The sequence below is a fragment of the Hyla sarda genome, chromosome 2, assembly GCF_029499605.1.
Source record: "Hyla sarda isolate aHylSar1 chromosome 2, aHylSar1.hap1, whole genome shotgun sequence".
Lineage (NCBI taxonomy): Eukaryota > Metazoa > Chordata > Amphibia > Anura > Hylidae > Hyla > Hyla sarda.
The window spans coordinates 173,218,318-173,238,296 of record NC_079190.1 but is presented as its reverse complement, the minus strand read 5'-3'; the positions used below and the strand labels follow the sequence as shown (position 1 = coordinate 173,238,296).

General features: G+C 46.4%; 1 protein-coding gene across 7 annotated transcripts in view; it reads left to right on the top strand.

Moving 5' to 3' along the window:
• The window catches only part of CARS2 (cysteinyl-tRNA synthetase 2, mitochondrial), a 134,579-nt gene that overhangs the window by 69,538 nt on the left and 45,062 nt on the right, over positions 1-19,979 (top strand). For all 7 annotated transcript variants that reach the window (XM_056555759.1, XM_056555757.1, XM_056555756.1 and 4 more), the window contains exon 6: positions 16,492-16,575. In XM_056555759.1, coding sequence (XP_056411734.1) covers positions 16,492-16,575 — 84 coding nt within the window. The remainder of the gene's footprint in view (positions 1-16,491; positions 16,576-19,979) is intronic.

Below are 19,979 nucleotides of genomic sequence, written 5' to 3'. Positions count from 1 at the left end.
TGCAACATTTTTTGATTTGCATCTGCATCATTGGACTAATACGGCTACTCAAATTTACTATATATAGGAAAACAGCTACGCAGCACTTCTTTGTTTTCCTATTTGAAGTGGACCGTGATCGGGTCTGGACCGCTGGCACCCATACATTGTTGGATAAGTAGTGCTGCTATATAATTTGTTTGGATAAATAAATATATGCACTTACATGGGGAGAACATACAAACTACTTGCAGATGTTGCCCTTGGTGGCTTTTGAACCCAGTAAGCCATCCTAATGCTGATTTTCTCTTGCAGTGTCCTATATTTCTTATTGTATGAAAACAAATATCCTATCAGATATTGATGGCTTATCCTAAGGATGGGCCATCAATAAGTTGTGACAAAAAAAGAACCTTTTAGGGTGTATTTGAACGTGTATGCGCTACTGACTCTGTCTGCTCGTAGCAGCAATCTGCCGCTAAGAGCAGACACAGAGGGAGATGCGAGTAGCCCGCGCGCATGCGTAGTGTACTCACAGATATCGTGGTCACTCCCTCTGCAAGGCTGAGAGCGGCCTCGATGTCTGTGAGTACACTATGGACATACCCTTTTAATCAGTTGAATGATCTTTGGGAATTGCCAGTCAACATCAATTTTTAGGTCTCTGCAGATTAAGTTTAAGTCTGGCTGGGCCTCTCAACACACGAAGTCCCTAAGTACCTCCTATGTTGTCTTGGCTGTGTAATTCGGTTCATTATCTATTGGAAAGTTAACCCTTCAGCCCAGTCTGAGGTCCAGAACACTCTGAATCAGATTTTTATTTAGAATATCTCTGTACTTTTCTGCATTCAGCTTTTATTCAACCCTTACCAGTCTCCCTGTTCCAGATGCTAAAAAAACACCCCCACAGCATGATGCTGCCACCGCCATTCTTCACTGTAGGTATAGTATTGGCCAGCTTAAGAGCAGTACCTGGTTTACTTTAGACTTGACCCTTAGAATTGAGGCCAAAAAGTTCAATATTGGAATAATGAGACACAAAAATCTTGTTTCTAACGGTCTGAGGGGTGCTTTTTTGCAAACTCTAGGTAAATCTTTCATGTGTATTTTACTGAAGAGAGGCTTCTTACTGGCCACTCTGCCATAAAAGCCATACTGCTGCAGTAATGGTTGATGTTCTAGAAACTTCTCCCATTTTTACATAGGTGCTGTGGAGCTCATCCAGAATGACCATTGGGTTGTTGTTCACCTTACTTGCCAAGCTTCTTCTCCCCTGATCTCTCAGTTCGGTGGGGTGGCCAGGACAAAGAGTAGTTCTGCTTGTTTCAAACTTCTTCTATATAAGATTTATGCTCACTCTGTGTCTGCTCGTAGTAGCGATCAGTAGCGCATCTGTAGCATCAAATACACTGAGGATGTGCTATGTGCAGGGGCGTACCTAGAGCATTTGGCACCCGGGGCGGACCCTTTGTTTGGCACCACCCCCCCCCCCCCCCACACACACACACACACGCACCCCCCCCCCTTAATTACACCCCCTCCCTCCCCTCCCCCCAGGGGCGGACTGACAACACTCGGGGCCCCCAGACCAAAAAAAAAGGCAAGGGCCCCTGCTAGGCTCTGCAGCTCGTCAATCTTCTGCCACGCTCCTATTCCACCCAAATCCCACACACAATAAATTTAAATGTATATACCGTATTTATCGGCGTATAACACGCACCGGCGTATAACACGCACCCCCATTTTAACAGGGAAATTTAAGTTAAAAAAATAAAATGTTAAATAAATGACTTGGACTAAATGCCACATCATCCCCCCAACTTCGTTTTCTTCTGCACCTCAGTTTGGTCCCGTCCCCTCCAGTGCCACATCATTCCTTCCCTTTTATCAGTCCCTGTGCCACATTTACCCCTCTCATTGCCTCCCCCATGCCTCATCATCCCCCCATGTCTCATCATTTACCCCTGTCATAGACCACCACTAGCCATACAGACGTTAAGCATTTAGTGCCTCCCCCACCATCATTTCCCCCTGTCTCATCATCACCCACCCTATCTCATCATGTCCCCCATCATCCCCCCACCCTGTCTCATCATGTCCCTTATCATCCCCCCCTCATCATCCCCCCCCCCACCCTGTCTCATCATGTCCCTCATCATTCCCCCCCTCATCATCCCCCCCCCACCCTGCCTAATCATCCCCCCCTCATCATTTCCCCCTGTCTCATCCCCCATCATTCCCTCCCTCATCATTTCCCCGTCTCAAAATCCCCCCATCATGTTCCTCCTATGGCATCCAGTTGTTCCTCCTATGGCATCCAGATGTTGCAAAACTACAACTCCCTGCATGCCCGGACAGCCAACTCCTGTCCAGGCATGCTGGGAGTTGCAGTTTTGCAACATCTGGAGGTCCGCAGGTTGAAGACCACTCTTCCCCTTTCCTTACTTGTCTGCGCTTCGGCTGTCTTGCGGGGTCAGTGAAGCAGATGAGTTGCGTCCTCTCCCGGCTTCTCTGTGCGGCATCAGGGATGTCCCTTTTCGGCGGCGACTACAGGAAATGAAAAGTGACGTCAGTGATGCCGCACAGAGAAGCCGGCAGAGGACGTAACTCATCTGCTTCACTGACCCCGCAAGACCCTCCGCCTGACCTGACCTGCCGAAGCGCAGACAGGTAAGGAAAATAAACAAAACTATAAAAAGCAAGAAAAGGGGGAATGATGAGGGAGGGGGGAGGTTCTCCCGCACTATACACAGGTACTGGTGACTAGTGCGGGAGATGCTGATTAAAAGGTAGCGCAGATCCGGGCAAGGTAGGGCTCATTTTAATCAGCGTCTCCTGCACTATCCACCATACCAGTACCTGTGGATAGTGCGGAAGAAAACAAGTGACAGAGCGGGAGTAGACGCCGCTGGTCACTGATTTAAAGTGTCCGCGGCCGTGCTGTTAATACTTAACAAGCAGGCGCTGCTGCGGCCGTTTTAAATCAGTGACCTGAAGATTTATCGGCGTATAACATGCAGGCAGACTTTTTGCCTTAAATTTAAGTTTTAAAGTGTGTGTTATACGCCGATAAATACGGTATGTAAGAAACACTTTAAAGTAGGTAAATTTCAATGACCAATAATACTGGTATACAAGGAGTAAATATATACCACCACACAATAACTGGATAATACCGCCATATTGTACTGAATAAAACCACTATACACAGACCAGTATACTATAAAGAATCTGTATACTATATGTGATTATATACAGGACCATATGGCGGTAGATATCAGCTATACACAGAATGTGTACACCATATAAGCGATTGCAGTTACATTTTGGGACTCACAATTACGTCTTTTCTGATCAGTGGCGTCCTCTTTCCTTTTCTTCTCTGTCCGGATAAGACCGCCATGTGGATCTCTTAACATCTGCAGGAAAAACATGTCATACTCTGCATTTTTTAGTGCCCTCCCCTCCTATACACAATCTTGCCATCTATTGGCCCACAAACTGTAATAATGCCCTCCTTGGTGTCCTGCACTGTAAAAGGGCAGGTAGGTAGGTAGCCAGGTAACCCCCTCTTTCTCATAGGTATATGCAGAGTTACACCCCCCCTCTTTCCCATAGGTATATGCAGAGCTTCGCTACACCCCCCCTCTTTCCCATAGGTATATGCAGAGTTACACCCCCCTCTTTCCCACCCTTTCCCATAGGTATATACAGAGCACCCCCCCTCTCCCTCCCTTTCCCATAGGTATATACAGAGCACCCCCCCACCCTCCCTTTTCCCATAGGTATACAGAGCACCCCCCCCCCTCCCTTTCCCATAGGTATATACAGAGCACCCCCTCTCCCTCCCTTTCCCATAGGTATATACAGAGCACCCCCTCTCCCTCCCTTTCCCATAGGTATATACAGAGCACCCCCCCCCCTTCCCCCATAGGTATATACAGAGCACCCCCCCCCCTCCCCCTTCCAAAGGCAGGGTTAAAAAATAAATAAAAAGTATGCTCATCTGATGTCCCACTCAGCGATCTCCCCAGCAGGGGCCCGCGTCTTCTCCCCTCCACAGTACAGGTGCTGATGAGTGACATCACCGGCGCCTGTACTGCGTGCTGCGTGGGGGCGGAGGTCACGTCTCCTCTGTGTAGCTTCAGATGCGGCTCACACAGAGTGGACGCCTTCTCCTGTATGTGCGTGTATCGTGCATACAGGAGAATGTAGCGCTGTCTGCTGGGGATCTGGGACGAGTGTCCCAGATCCTCAGTAGTTGCGGCGGCTGCAGCGGGTCAGTCCGCCCCTGGCACCCCCCTTGAGAGTGGCACCCCCGCCCCCCCTTAGTACGCCACTGGCTACATGTGACCTTAACATTAATGTGGTACATTTGTTGGGATGTTTGTTCTTCTGAAGTTTACTTAACGTTAAACATAATAAAATCAAGTATTTTATTTCTTTTTTTAGTAGCACCATCAATACAATTTTAAGACCAGCTGTCTATATAGTGTGTGTGTGTGTGTGTGTAGTTTTTGTTTTTACAATATTTTTTCCAAGCGATCTGTTCCTCACTCTACTTGTTGACATGCCAATTAAAGAGATGCACGTAATATATAAGTATATTCTGGACTCAAATAAGGGAAATTACCTTTATCTTAGTATTTAAACCTCCTTGGGGTCCAGAAGTAGTACTTTTAAACATAATGCTGGATGATTTGTCCTTATCAGGTTAAACAGTAATGGTTCATATACTGACTGTGGCTAGAAATAAAGTGGCCTTTAGATGGAAATCATCTCAGCTACCCACATTGTGGGAAATCTTGAATATAGTCCAATTTAACAAATTTGAAATATGAATAGCCTCTAAGATAGGATCTCCATCAAAATTTAGTGTGGCATGGAAGAAATGGATTGCCTATAATGTTAATGTTATGTTACTTTGAGTGGGCATTGCTTATCCTAAGGTACCATGGAGCTTTCCGTAACAGTGTATGGAATTATATTGATTGTAATTGTAAATTTTAAAAAAGTGATTAAATGTAGTATATTTCTATGACAGATTTGCATTAAGCAGTTAAGAGTTAAATTAGAAAATACTATAGCTTAATTAGTGAGAATGTGAATGCTGAAAGTAAAAAGAATCCAAGCATTTTATCGCATTGCACCTTTCTTCTTGAGAGCACTTTTTAAATTGCTAACTTGAAGTGTCTGGTGGTATGAGCGACCCTTAAGGTTTCCAATTTGAATATTAATAAAATAATATGGCCTATAACATGGCTGACAATGTCAAAGACACCAGAGCTGTATGGGCTAAAAGTTAATTTGTAGCACAGGAAACTTGTGGCTTGCTGTGCGCATATTCTTAGTGACTTTCAACTAAGCTGAAATATCCTTGAAGCATCTGATTTACTTTATGCCATGCTTGTGAATACCTGTGCTGATAAGAATATTTATATTGTTTTTTTCCACTCCATCATAGACTTAAGTGTTTTGTGTGAATTTGAGTACCAGACAAAATGACTGTTTCAGAGAATCCTTCACTTATGCTCATAGCATACACAAATTACATTAGTTAATAAAAACAGTGCTTGTTTAGAAACAGAACATTGTGGCTTTATGAAAGGTACATAAAGCCATAACATTTAATTATTTTAATTACCGTTTAATAACCTGTTTTACCAGATCAACTTGAAGAAAAACTGTAATGTAGAAAAAAAATGAAATAATCAAGAAAAAAAAATCCAATTTAATGCTTTTTGTTTCTACTCCTTGGCTGTTTGATTATTATACCTGAAAGCTTGAGGGTGCAGACCTCGCTTATAATAATCTACATACCAAACGCTTGTGCCACACTGTACTCCAGTGAGCGCAGCAATAAGCTTGTAATCTAATGTCACGCCACAGGTAGGTTTATCTTCTGAAAATTCTAAAATGTGCTTATGAGATTCCCAATTGGTCACAAAATACTAAAAGAAGCTTACCACCAACAGGTAAATATATTATAAACCATAAATAATAAGTAAGTGCCCCAGAAATATGCAGCAATAAATGCTACAACTAAAGGCAAAACACTATCTTGCAACATCGCTTAAAGGGGTACTCCGCCCCTAGACATCTTATCCCCTATCCAATGTATAGGGGATAAGATGTCAGATCGCCGCGGTCCCGCTGCTGTGGACCCTCGGGATCGCCGCTGCGGCACCCGCTGTCATTACTGCACAGAGCGAGTTCGCTCTGTGCGTAATGACGGGCGATACAGGGGACGGAGCAACGTGACATCATGGCTCCGCCCCTCGTGACATCACGGCCCGCCCCCTTAATACAAGTCTATGGCAGGGGCGTGATGACCGCCACGCCCCCTCCCATAGACCCGTATTGAGGGGGGCGGGCCGTGACGTCCCGAGGGGTGAGCCTGTGACGTAACGATGCTCCAGCCCCTGTACTGCCCATCATTACATGCAGAGCGAACTCGCTCTGTGCAGTAATGACAGCGGGGTGCCGCAGCGGCAATCCCGGGGGTCCCCAGCAGCGGGACCGCGGCGATCTGACATCTTATCCCCTATCCATTGGATAGGGGATAAGATGTCTAGGGGCGGAGTACCCCTTTAAAGGGTAACCATCATTTCAAAATGTACAATGGCTCCAAGCACCATGGGGGACATTTATCATTGTTGCTTTGGTAAGCGAGTTCTGTATTTATATATATATATATATATATATATATATATATATATATATATATATAATATAATTTTTATTTTTTTTGCTTTGGTTTTGATTATGTGTGACGTATTCATCATACTATCACAAGGGGTTGATAAATTTGGCTCGCATAAGCAAAAAACTTTAAATCACTTTTGAATACCAATTTTCTTGGTCGTTCTTCATTGGGGGACACCTAACTGATGGGTATATGTTCTTGCCACTAGGAGGCGATGACACTAGGAAAAAAAGTTGGCTCCTCCCTGGTAGGATATACCCGCCCACCTGCAGTAAGGTAATCGGTTTTAACTAGTGTCAGCTAGGAGGCAAGACACAGGTCTGGGAGCTCCCCAGACCTAGTCTTTTTTTTGTTATTTTCTAGTAAGGGCTGTTTTGTTAGATTCTTTATTCCCTTTTGTTTCTTCTTTTCAGGTGGGGGTTCAGGAGCATGGCGCTACCTGTTCCCCCATATGCGGCTAAGGGGCACGGGACATAAAATACAAATGCACCGTTAATCCCTTCCCGCCAACGGCCTGGGGTTGCACCTAGGGTCCAGGTCCCCCTATTTTCCCTGCTCGTCCTGGTCTGAAAAAACAGCATGACGTGATGCAGGTGACAAAAAGGCTGGCTGAAGACATCTTGAGGTGAGTATAAGAAGACAGGTGAGTATATATCTCCCCTCCCCCCCCCCCCCCTTTCCTCTCTGCCTCGGTTCTTTATTAGGGGTTTCGCAGGGACTCGGTCCTTTATTGGGGGTTCTTAGGGACTCTGTCCTTTATTGGGGTTCTTAGGGACTCTGTCCTTTATTGGGGCTCCCTCAGGTTCCCTGGGGGGGGGATTGTGTCTTATACATATTAGCTCTTGTGGAGGACAGCCGCCGACATTTGCAGCGGCTCCGTCCACAGGAGCTTTTGCCGGCTTCTCTGAACAGCTTCGCTGTTCCTTCTCGCGGGGTCCGCACTGTGCGGCGACATGTATAGAACTCAGCTGCCGGGAATCCAGGGTCCTGGCTGCCTCTCTTCTTTCCCCCTCACTACGGCGGTATAGCTCCGCCCTTCTTCTTTCCTCCCCTATTCAGCGCACAGAGCTCCTCCTCTCTGGCTCACACGCTGCAAATGGAGGCTCTTTGCCTGGCCTCCTCCCCTGTTGCTGGGGTCGGCTTGGGCAAAAATTTCGGCTCCTGTGGCAGCTGCAGACCGGAGCTCACGGTCCGGCCCGCTGTTGTCCCAACCCGGAGCGATGGCTTGGCAGTCACTTAAGCACTGCTATGAGCCGTCGCTCCTCGGGGACTTTCTGCTGCCGCTTATGGGCAGCACTTTGGGAAAGTGACCACGGGTACTCATGCCCTGCTCCCAATGTGCTGGAGTCCATATTTTAATGTTTACTGTAAATAAATAAAAAAATGTTTAAATAATTGTACATTTTTCTTCGTCACTTAAAGGGATACTTCCCCCCCCTGGCATCTTATCCCCTATCCAAAGGATAGGGGATAAGATGTTAGATCGCCGCGGTCCCGCTGCTGGGGACCCCGGGGATCGCCGCTGCGGCACCCCGCCATCATTACTGCACAGAGCGAGTTTGCTCTGTGCGTAATGACGGGCGATACAGGGGCCGGAGCAGCGTGACGTCATGGCTCCGCCCCTCGTGACATCACGGCCCGTCCCCTTAATGCAAGTCTATGGCAGGGGGCGTGACGACCGCCACGCCCCCTCCCATAGACTTGTATTGACGGGGGTGGGCCGTGATGTCACGAGGGGCGGAGCCGTGACGTAACTATGCTCCGGCCCCTGTATTGCCCGTCATTACGTGCAGAGCATTCTCGCTCTGCGCAGTAATGATAGTGGGGTGCTGCAGCAGCGATCCCCGGGGTCCCCAGCTGCGGGACCCCGGCGATCTGACATCTTATCCCCTATCCCCGATGTCTAGGGGCGGAGTACCTCTTTAAACCATTTGTTGATGTTTGGCATCCTCTTGTGGCCATCACCTGTATTATAGTTTTGTTTTTTATTGTTGCTCACTTAATGGAGCACTTGATATCCCCCATGGCAGGTTGTTACCAGGAACTCTAGTGCCCTTGGAGTCAGGGGCTCATATTCCACTTATTGCCATACAGTGGGCAAGTTCTTCTGCGTTCCTGGCAGTCGCTCAGTTTTCATTTGGATTCCTCATCTGTCAGGTCTGTTAGCCATCCATCCTAGGGGTGTTCTTGGCATTTCATGCTATGGGATTCCCTTCTCCACAGGCTATTGTATCCGCGGCTAGTGCTATGGATCCCCTCATCCAGCACTCGGTCCGCAGGGGAATATTCCTATGTGGCATGGATTAGCCCTGATTTTATTATGCCAGACAGTAGTCTCGCCTGTTACTCAATTCTTGGCTGCTGCGTCCACGGCTCACTCTCTGTTCCCCAGTTTGCGGTGTGCCCGATGGAGTGTCCCGTTGTCTACTAGGGACCCATACCAGTAGGCCAGACAAGGGTCTACATGGTTGCCTACACCGCCTGTCATACATCAAACGGCTGATGCATCTGCGGCTGATGTCCGGTACCTCACTACTGTAGGAGGTGTCCGACGGGGTGTCCCATTGTCTACTATGGACCCATACCAGTAAGCCAGACAGTAGTCTGATGTAGGACAGGCGGTGTAGGAAAAACATGCAGACTACTGTCTGGCTTACTGGTATGGGTCCATAGTAGACAACGAGTCATCCTGTCGGCACCTCACGCAGTAGTGAGGTACCGGAACTCCAGCCGCAGATACATCAGCCGTTTGATGTAGGACAGGCGGTGTAGGAAAAACATGCAAACGGCTGATGTATCTGCGGCTGGAGTTCCGGTACCTCACTCCTGCGTGAGGTGCCGACAGGATGACTCGTTGTCTACTATGGACCCATACCAGTAAGCCAGACAGTGGTCTGCATGGTTGCCTACATCAAACGGCCATGGATCTGCGACTGGAGTTCTGGTACCTCACTGCTGTGCGAGGTGCCGACTGGATGACTCATTGTCTGCTATGGTCTCATACCAGTAAGCCAGACAGTGGTCTGCTTGGTGGCCTATATCGCCTGTCCTACATCGAACGGCTGATGTATCTGAGGCTGGCGTTCCGGTACCTCACTACTTGAGGTGTCCGACGGAGTGTCCCGTTGTCTACTATGGACCTATACCAGTAAGCCAGACAGTGGTCTGCATGGTTGCCTACACCGCCTGTCATACATCAAATGGCAGATCTCTCTGCGATGGGAGTTCTGGTACCTCACGTCTGTGCGAAGTGCCAATAAAATACCTCTAAGCCAGACAGTGGTCTGCAGGTTTCCTACAAAATCTGTCACACATCACACGGCTGGTGTATCTGTGACTGGTCTTCTGGTACCTCACTACTGTGCGAGGTACCCGACGGAATGACTCGTTGTTGACTGTTGCTCCATACCAGTAAGCCACACAGCGGTCTGCATGTTTTTTTTTCACTGCCTGTCACGCATCTCAGCGGCTGTGTTTCGGTACCCCACTGCTGTGCACAGTATACGTAGAACTGACCCACCGTGTCCCACGGACACTATATGAGATTCAGGGCTGCATTCCACGGCTCTCCTGCCTCCCTCTATTCCCCAGGATTTCTCAGCCTCCCCGCCCTCCCACCTACGAGGGGTGTTCTTGTTCAATCAGACTGATGTCTACACTGTTTCCGCTGCCATCTGTTTCTGACCTCTGAGCTGCCGCAGACATAGCCCGCTTTCCCGTACCTCACTGACTGGGTGTGGGATCTGTAGTAGAGTCCCTGCAAATATTCGGGGTTGTTTTCAGTCGGACAATCCTTTTGTCTGTTGGGTTCCACATCACAGGGTCGCCCATTGGTTAGACCGCACTCCAGTGCCCCGTTTTTCATGGGAGGTTGATTGGAGTGACCATGGGTGCTCAGGAATCCTATTCCTGCTGACCAAACGGGTTTCCGCATGGTCTACGATGTCGGATCAACTACCATACACTTTCACACCATGGGCGGTAGTTCAGGTTACCCACTACCATGGTGTAGTTTCGAGTGAGTCTCCCCAGGTTGCCCTTGGGCCTTATACAAGGCACCACATACTGGTTTCCAGGGTTACCGACTGGGTCAGGTCCCTCTCTGCTGCCTGCTACTCTGTCTTCAGGCTGGTATCTCACTTCACTGTGTGTTTTCATATGCGGGATTCAGCGTGGCCATGGTCCCTTTGCCACATAGCTAGACTGTCTGCATGGTGTTTCAATCCACCTGGTCACCTCCCCAGTTTCCACCGATGCCACGGCTGCAATCAGGCGTCTCTCTCTTCCAGGTGCAGTTGAGTGTGTACCTGTGGGTTCTTGGGACCCTTTCTACCTGTAAGTCACACTGTCTGTATTTTTCCTGCACCCTTTTTTTCTGCAGGTCCCAGGGACTTCTCAGCAACAGCAGCATCTCTCTGTTCTCCTTTCTTAGGTTACACCGTTGGTCTGCTGGAGGCATACCTCCCTTCCTGCTGGTCTTAGATTCTGCGATGTCTTTCGTGTCCGCAGTCTTAGTATCCCACTGCTATTGTAGGGGTACCCATGTGTGTGTTCCTACATATGCTAGGAACACCCTGGAGGTGTGGAGCCCACCTTTTTTTTGTTCGGTGGGCTGTGCCTCGGGGCTTCCGGGTATTTTGTTTCCCCAGTTCTGCGGCGGTTGAGCACTTCTGTAATTTGATACAATGGTCCTCGCCGACCCTGGTAACGTCAGGATGTTGCTGCTTGGTTGGTATCTATCTGAGAGTAAAAATATGGGGAACCCCAAAAGTTTTGCATAAAAGTTGGTATTTCAGTACAGAACAGTACAAAAGTTGCATAAATAATAACAAAAAACAAAGTAGAAACCCTATGCATTTATTTATTTATTTTTAAATAATTATTTATGCAAAAAAACATCATCTGGGGTTTCCCCTATTTTTATTCTCAGCCAGATACCAACCAAGCAACAGCCTGACATTACCAGGGTGGGCGTGGACCATTGTTACTGGCCCACCCCAGCCTAAATAACCGCAGCCTGTTACCGCCTAGGTCCATTTTTTGATGCTCCCGGCCTGTTGGTACCGGCTCTTCCCGACACTCTGTGGTGGTGGGTATAAAGTAAATTAAAAAAAACAACACGTTTAAAAAAAACTTTTATTCCAAAAAACACTCCCTCACAAGCCCTTGTTAACCATTTTATTAACCTTAAACAAAAAAAAAAAAAAAAAACACTGGTCATTGACGTAGTCCACCGAATATGAAATAGACCACAGGATGCACTGATCTGAAAAGAGAAGAAAAAAAAAACATGGAAAATAGGTTAGTACACTTATCGTCACCTCCCAGCACATCTACCCGCCCGCCGCCGCCACACAACAACAACTTAGTATGTCCTCACTGTAAAGGCATGCTGGGAGTTGTAGTCATGCAACGGCGGGCTGATGGGAGAAGTGCAGTTGAGTGACAAGCAAGCCAGGGAAGCTTGTCACCCACTCACACATCTCCTGCCACCCGTGCCGCACGACTACAACTCCCAACATGCTCTTACAGTAGGAGATGTGCTTGTCACCCACCCATGCCACACAACTACAACTCCCAGCATGTCCTTACAGCAAGGACATGCTGGGAGTTGTCGTGCTACCCGGGCGCATGATGTGGGGGCCGGTGACAAGCTTGTCACCTGCCCCTGCGGCATGAGTACAACTCCCAGCATGCCCTTACTGTAAGGGCATGCTGGGAGTTGTAATAGTGCTGCGCGGTGGAAGTGTGGGCGGGTGACATGCTTGTCATCTGCCTGCACATCTTCTGCCCGCCCACGCTGCAAGACTACAACTCCCAGCATGTCCTTACTATAATGACATACTGGGAGTTGTAGTTGTGCGGCATGGGTGGGTGGCAAGCTTGTCATCTGCTCCCACTGCACGACTACAACTCCCAGCATACCCTTACAGTAAGGGCATGGTGGGAGTTGTAGTCATGCGGCGGAAGCGGGTGACAAGCACATCTCCCACCTGCCCGTGTCACACGACTACGACTCCCAGCATGGCCTTACTGTAAGGGCATGCTGAGAGTTGTAGTCGTGCTGCGCGGGTGGGTGACAAGGAAGTGGGCAGCATTACGCTCCAGTCCCATGCGGGGAAGATGAAGTTACGGCACTGTAACTTAATATTTCCCTCTGGCAGCTGTGATTGGCCAGGAGGTCCGGGCCAATCACAGGTCTGCCTGTGAAATATGATATTACAGTGCTGTAACTTCATATACCTGTCGGCCAGCTACGCTCCCTGACCCCCCGCCCGCAAGCTGTTGGGACTACAACTGCCAGCATGTCCTCACTGTAAGGGCATACTGGGAGTTGTAGTCCTGCAATATCTAGCGGGTCGATGCGGGCAGATGGCCGGGGAGCAGAGCTTTACAAAAAGTTGCACGAAAAGTTGCACGTCCTCCATCCTCCCCTGACCTCAGTCCTATTGAAAACCTTTGGATCATCCTCAAGCAAAAGATCTATGAGGGTGGGAGGCAGTTTACATTCAAACAGCAGCTCTGGGAGACTATTCTGACATCTTGCAAACAAATTCAAGCAGAAACTGTCCAAAAACTCACAAGTTCAATGGATGTAAAACTTATGAAGCTATCAAATAAGGGTTCCTATGTTAAAATGTAACGTGACCTGTAGAGATGAGCGAAATTACAGGAATTCGATTTGTCACGAACCTCGCAGCTCAGCAGTTGCTGACTTTAGCCTGCATATATTAGTTCAACTTTCAGGTGCTCCAGTGGGCTGGAGACTCTCTCCTAGGACTGTATCCACCTTTTCCAGCCCACCGGAGCACCTGAAAGCTGAACTATTTTATGCAGGTTAAAGTCAGCAACTGCCGAGCCGTGAAGCTTGTGACGAATCAAATTACTGTAACTTTGCTCATCTCTAGTGACCTGTTAAAATGTTTAAAAAGTTAGAATGTTGTTAAAAGTTTGATTTGAAATAGCTTTTGATTTCAGTAAATATGCTGCAAACACAACAAATGACAATTTTCAGTTCTTTACAACCTATAAAGTGTTTTGAAACTTACTGTGCGTAATAACTTGGAACAGCACATTTTTCATCAAAAAATCTTTTGATATATTATAGATTAATGTATGCAGAATAACTTTCCAATAGCATGTTATTGAAAAATATGCTTCTTTCTATTAAATTTTCCACTTTGAAAAAAGGACCACTAGGTGTCTCCCTACCAGTCCTTTTTTATAGATTTCAGACTCGTGCAGAAGTCCTAAATCTCAGACTGCAGCCGGAACACAGACAAACTCACCACTGCTCACTGCCAGGGAGCAGTGCTCAGCTTGTCTGTGTCCCGGCTGCAGTTTGATGAAAGGTACTCTTTAAAAAAAAAAAAAAAATACTGTTATCATTAGGTTTGTTCAATAAAATTTGAATTGTACTCTTAATAGTTGATAACTTGAGAATTATGCTGACTGTTATTTACATCAATTATTTAGGTAAATTAGAAAAATATAATTTGCATAATTTGGAACCGGGTGTAAACCACAGTTTTACTCACAGAAATGCCGACCCCCCCCCCCCCCACCCATTTATTTCTATGGGAGAGCCGGAGATAACGTTCGTGTATCTCCGGCTCTCCCATAGAGATACATGGAGAGGCCTGTCGGCCACAGCTTCGAGCCATGGTCGACCGCAATCCGTGCAAGGTGCGGATGCCACTCTGTGCATGGAGAAAGTCGGGGGCTGGGCAGGAGATTGCAGAGGTTCCCAGCGGATGGATCTTCCCACAATCAGACACTTATCCCCTATTCTGCAAATGAGGATAAGATGTTCTGTACTGAAGTACCTCTTTTAAGAAACTGCTGATTAGTCATAAAATTTGGTGTTTTGTGTTTTTTTAGGTGGTAGAGCCTCTCATTGGTGCAAATGTCATCAGCCTTAAAAATTCACAAAGCTGTTCGCAGTGATGGCAAATAGAAGTAAAAGTTAGTGAAAGTATATGTATCATAAAGTTGACTTGTCAGCAGGTGTAAATAAGCCCATTGGGCTTCTCTTCAGGATTCTGGCTCAAGTGTCCAGAGGGCCTTCTCCGGCATGGTAAAAGCCCAGGAAAGTCCAACACATCCTTCTTCTTACTTTTCAATACTCCTGTACCCGCTTGCATCCACCTACCCCATTTGAATGAGTAGGTGGTTAATTTTATTGCAGAAAGTGTCTGTGTAAAATGTGCTACTTTTCCTGCAACTTTTGGTTTATACAAGAAATCAAGTTGTGTTGTGATAAACAGATGTGTTGTAACTTTAATGCAGTAGTAATGAATTTATCATAGCAATTTGTCACAAAGACCTCAATTGGTCCCTAATCTATACAAGCCCAAACGTGTCTTACAAATCTGGCTGGACAGCATTTGTAAAGTCTCACATTTTAGGTCAAACTACCGTATTTATCGGGGTATACCACGCATCGGCCTATAACACGCACCCTCATTTTACCAAGGATATTTGGGTAAAAAAAGTTTTTTACCCAAATATCCATGGTAAAATGAGGGTGCGTGTGTGCGCGCGTGTATACCCCGATACACCCCCAGGAAAGGCAGGGGGAGAGAGGCCGTCGCTGCCCGCTTCTCTCCCCCTGCCTTTCCTGGGGTCTAGAGCCCTGCTTCCAACCCTTCTCTCCCGCAGGCTATCGGCCAGGGGGAGAGAAGGGGCAGCGGCACCCATTGCCGGCGCCGCTGCCCCGTTGCCTCCCCCCATCCCCGGTGGCATAATTATCTGTTGCCAGGGTCGGGTCCGCGCTGCTTCAGGCCTCCGGCGTGCGTCCCCTGCGTCGTTACTATGCGCATGACGTCAGTGCACCGCGCCATGCAGTGCATAGCAATGACGCAGGGGACGCCGATAGCCAGGGGGAGAGAAGGGCCGGCAGCAGGGCTCTAGACCCCAGTAAAGGCAGGGGGAGAGAAGCGGGCAGCGACGGCCTCTCTCCCCCTGCCTTTCCTGGGGGTGTATCGGCGTATAACACGCACATAGACTTTAGGCTAAAATTTTTAGCCTAAAAAGTGTGTGTTATACGCCGATAAATACGGTAGTTAAAAAGTCACAAAGTCTCAGGGGAGGAACTATTCAAAGTGGAGTACTGAAGTGGAGTTTATCAGCACCTCATTCATCACCTGTGCAGAGAAGAGAAGGAATCATACAAAATGGTGTACTGAAGTAGTTAATTATTTTGGCTTATGTGCACCAAATTTATCAACCCCCCCTGCGATAGTATAATAAATATGCAGGTAAGCAAAAACCAAAGCACAAAAAAGACTTCAAAACACACTTTCTAAAGAAACACAGTGATAAATGTCTCCTTATATACTTTAATCCTTTACTATACACAGTATTATCCTCTTTTTCTAGCTGTGATTTTTCATTCCCTTAGTGTTAATTGGTTTTATAGCTTGTGGCTGGATGCTGCAATAATGTGGTCATCCAGAAATCCTACTTTAGACGTGCACCTTTTAATGCCAGGGTATCCTTCAGCATTAAAGTGATACTCCGGCACTAAGACATCTTATCCCCTTTCCAAAGGATAGGGGATAAGATGCCTGACCGCTGGGGACCCCCGTGATCTTCCACGCCGCACCCCGTTACAATCAGCCCCCGAAGCGTGCTCGCTCCGTGTCTGATTACTAGCGATCACAGGGACAGAGCAAGCCTATGGAGGGGGCGTGACAGGGGATAAGATGTCTTAGCGCCGGAGTACCCCTTTAAGGCTTTCATTGCACTTACCTATATTAGTGATTTCTTCAATGTTTTAACTGTCTTTTCTTTATCATTTACAGGGAATGTGTATTTTGATGTTCAGTCGGTTGGCAAAAGATATGGAAAATTTATTGGTTCTTTTTCAGATATGGATTCTGAGTCAGGTTAGTATGTCATGGATGATGACATCATCTGCACATATATATATATATATATCAGTGTCCAGGCCTTCAGGAACTGGAACCCATCAGATATATCATACAAAAACAAAACATGGCAAAATTGTTTGTATTGCCTGGTTATCATAATGAAAGGGCATTCAGCTTTTGATGGGGATTTACGAGCAATTGTGTATTGTGGGCAATCTGCAAGGCTGGTGGGTTTTCCTAACCATGTGCTAAAGAAGGCTAGCGGTACCAGAGTAAAACATCTATTTCAGGAAGTTATGGCATAAAATTATATCTTCATGTATGGTTCTTAAAGGGATTGGCTATTTCTAAGGTTTTAACTAAAATATGTGGTAATGATAATAGGTCACTTAGGCCGTTTTACCTGTGCCGATTGTTGGCTGAATGAACACTCTTTATAGTTTGCCTGTGAAAAAGGACCAGCAATCATCAAACCAATGTGAAAATGCTTGTTCATCAACTGATCAGCTTTTGTGAAGCCATTTGAGGAGAAACGGACAGCCTGTTCATCCACACTAAACCCAATATACTGGGTTATAGTGCAAGTGAACAGTTTTAAAAAGAGGGGTTATTCACATTAAACTGTGTAGGAGTTGCAGATTAATGGCCGTTTATGAATTCCTTGATATTGTGCTGCTGTGCCCAATGGAGGTGGGGAACTGACTTGCCAAGCTCCCCTGCCATCTCAAGATTCATTGCCCAGCCCACCCCGCCCCCATGATGAATATGTAAATGGGTGTCACTAGAACCTTAGAGCCTGGGGCTGCTGTCTTTCCAGATGTAAATGATATGCATATTCATCACGGGGGCGGTGAATATTGAGGAGGCAGGGGAGCTCAGCAAGTCTGCTCCTCCATTGCTCACAGCAGCACAATACAAAGGAATGAATAAACGGCCATTATGTTGCAATTACTACACAGTTTAAAGGGTTACTCTGCTCCCCAGCGTCCGGAACATTGAGTTCCTGAACGCTGTGTGCGGGCTTCCCTGTTCACGCCCGCCTCCTCGTGATGTCACTCCCTGTCATGGGACATCACGTCCCACCCCCTCAATGCAAGTCTATGGGACTTTCATAGAGGGGGCAGGCCGTGACATCACAAGGGGGCGGGCGTGAACACGGACGCCCACACACAGCGTTCAGGAACTCAATGTTCTGGATGCTGGGGAGTGGAGTAACCCTTTAATGTAAGTGATCCCAGTATATTTGGTTTAGTGCAGGTCAAAAGGCTGTCAGTTTCTCTTTATATAATTTTTATTGACTACACATCGTCCTGGCCAACAATGCTAAAACTAAAAGGCCATATGAACGATTCAGCATTAAAGGGGTTATCCACCATAAGGTGATTTTTAGTATGTACCTGGCAGACAGTAATGGACATGCTTAGGAAGGATCTGCGCTTGTCTTGGTGCTAAATGGCTAAGTCATGAGATTACCATAACACTGTGGCTAGCTTTTTGTGAACTGCTATTTCCTGTTTGACTGTTCTTTTTTTGACTACAAATCCCACAATTCTATTTTCCTCCTTCCCACTCATCAGCCACCCCACACATTGAAACATAAATGAGCTGCAGACCTGTGGTTTTCAATCAGGGTGCCTACAGCTGTTGCATTAGTTGCAGATTGATCCCTCCACCCATACAGGCAGACAGGCTCCCTGTCATCAGCTGACTAGTAAATCAGTTCCCGGCCGTATTGCAAGCTGGGAAAAATCTGAGACAGCAGTCATTTTGTATGCTGGTAAAAATAAATATTGGAGTGAAAATCACAGAACAATTGTGAGAAAACCGTCACACACAAGTACAGACACTATATTATGAACTACACTAACTTTACAGCCCCTGTAGCATAGTCAAATAAAAAAAAATCCCGGAATACCCTTTTAATGTGTGCAGCATGGTATTCATTTGATTGATCTGTGTAAAGCCTCATTAAACGAACGTTGATCAGCAAGATCGATGCTTGTTACTGATTTCATTATATATACACTTGGTCGCCGTTATGCATAATGAGGAATCTTTACCCAACCAATGCCGCATCTTTCTGTCCCATCTGGACAGAGATCCCGTCTATAACATGGTGCCCAATGGAGGAGCATGTGACCATAACAATATCACTGAACCTTCTCCATAGGGCACTATGTTATGGACAGGATCTCTATCCAGCTGGGACAGAAATATAAGGCATTGAGGTGAAGGAGATTCCTCATTATGCAGAACAGGAGCTGATATAAGTATAAGGACATCCGTAAGGGACGTACTATTATCATTACTACACCTAAGAAGGGGCCAACCCCTTTAAGGTTTTAAAGTTAACAAACTAACTAGTTAACAAACTGCAGTGTATTACAATGAGGAAAACATTGCAGAGAATTTATTAAAATGGAAGAAAAGAAGTTCGTCCAGCACTCGGGATATGCAGGTAAAATCAATGCTTGCTTTATTTGAAAATCGCGTTTCGCGCCTAAGTGCTTAATCGTAGACTGACAAATACTACAGACCATACAAGTTAAAATACTTGAAAAAAGGATCACATGACCTAATACATCATTGATCAAAAAACACAAACACGTGGGACAGGTATTCAAAACACGGGGTGGATGTGTCAGTCGCGTACTCCCAGGTGGCAACCTCATTATTCACATCTTCCATAAACACCATAAATATAAAGAGAGAGGATAGAGAGGATATATAGAAAATAATAGTACAACCGATATCCAATCAAATCGAGTCAAATAATGTTTTTGATAATTCATTCTTCTTTTCTTAATTTCATTCGATTGATCCTACTATATCTTCTGTTGCTATGGGTTACCACCTTAGGAAGGATCTGCTCTTGTCTTGGGCTAAATGGCTATGCTGTGAGATTACCATAACACTGTGGCTAGCTTTTTGTGAACTTGTATTTCCTATTTTCTTGTTTGCCTACAAATCCCATGATTCCATTTTCCTCCTTCCCACACATCAGACACCCCACCCATTGAAAAATAAATGAGCTGCAGACTTGTGGTTTTCAATCAGGGTCCCTCCAGCTGTTGCAATACTTGCAGATTGCTCTCTCCACCCATTGAAGCAGACAGGCTCCCTGTCATCAGCTGACTAGTGAGTCAGGTCTCGACCGCATTGCAAGCTGGGAAAAATCCGAGACAGCAGTCATTTTGTATGCTGTTAAAAATAAATATTGGGGTGAAAATCACAGAAGAATTGTGAGAGAACAGTCACACACAGGTAAAGACACTATATTATGAACTACACTAACTTTACATCTCCTTTAGCATAGTCAAATAAAAAAAATTCCTGGAATACCCCTTTAAGCTAACAATCGGAGTTTACAAGTTTTTATAGCCTTAGCTGAATGGCAGCAGTTTTTCCAATGGTTTACA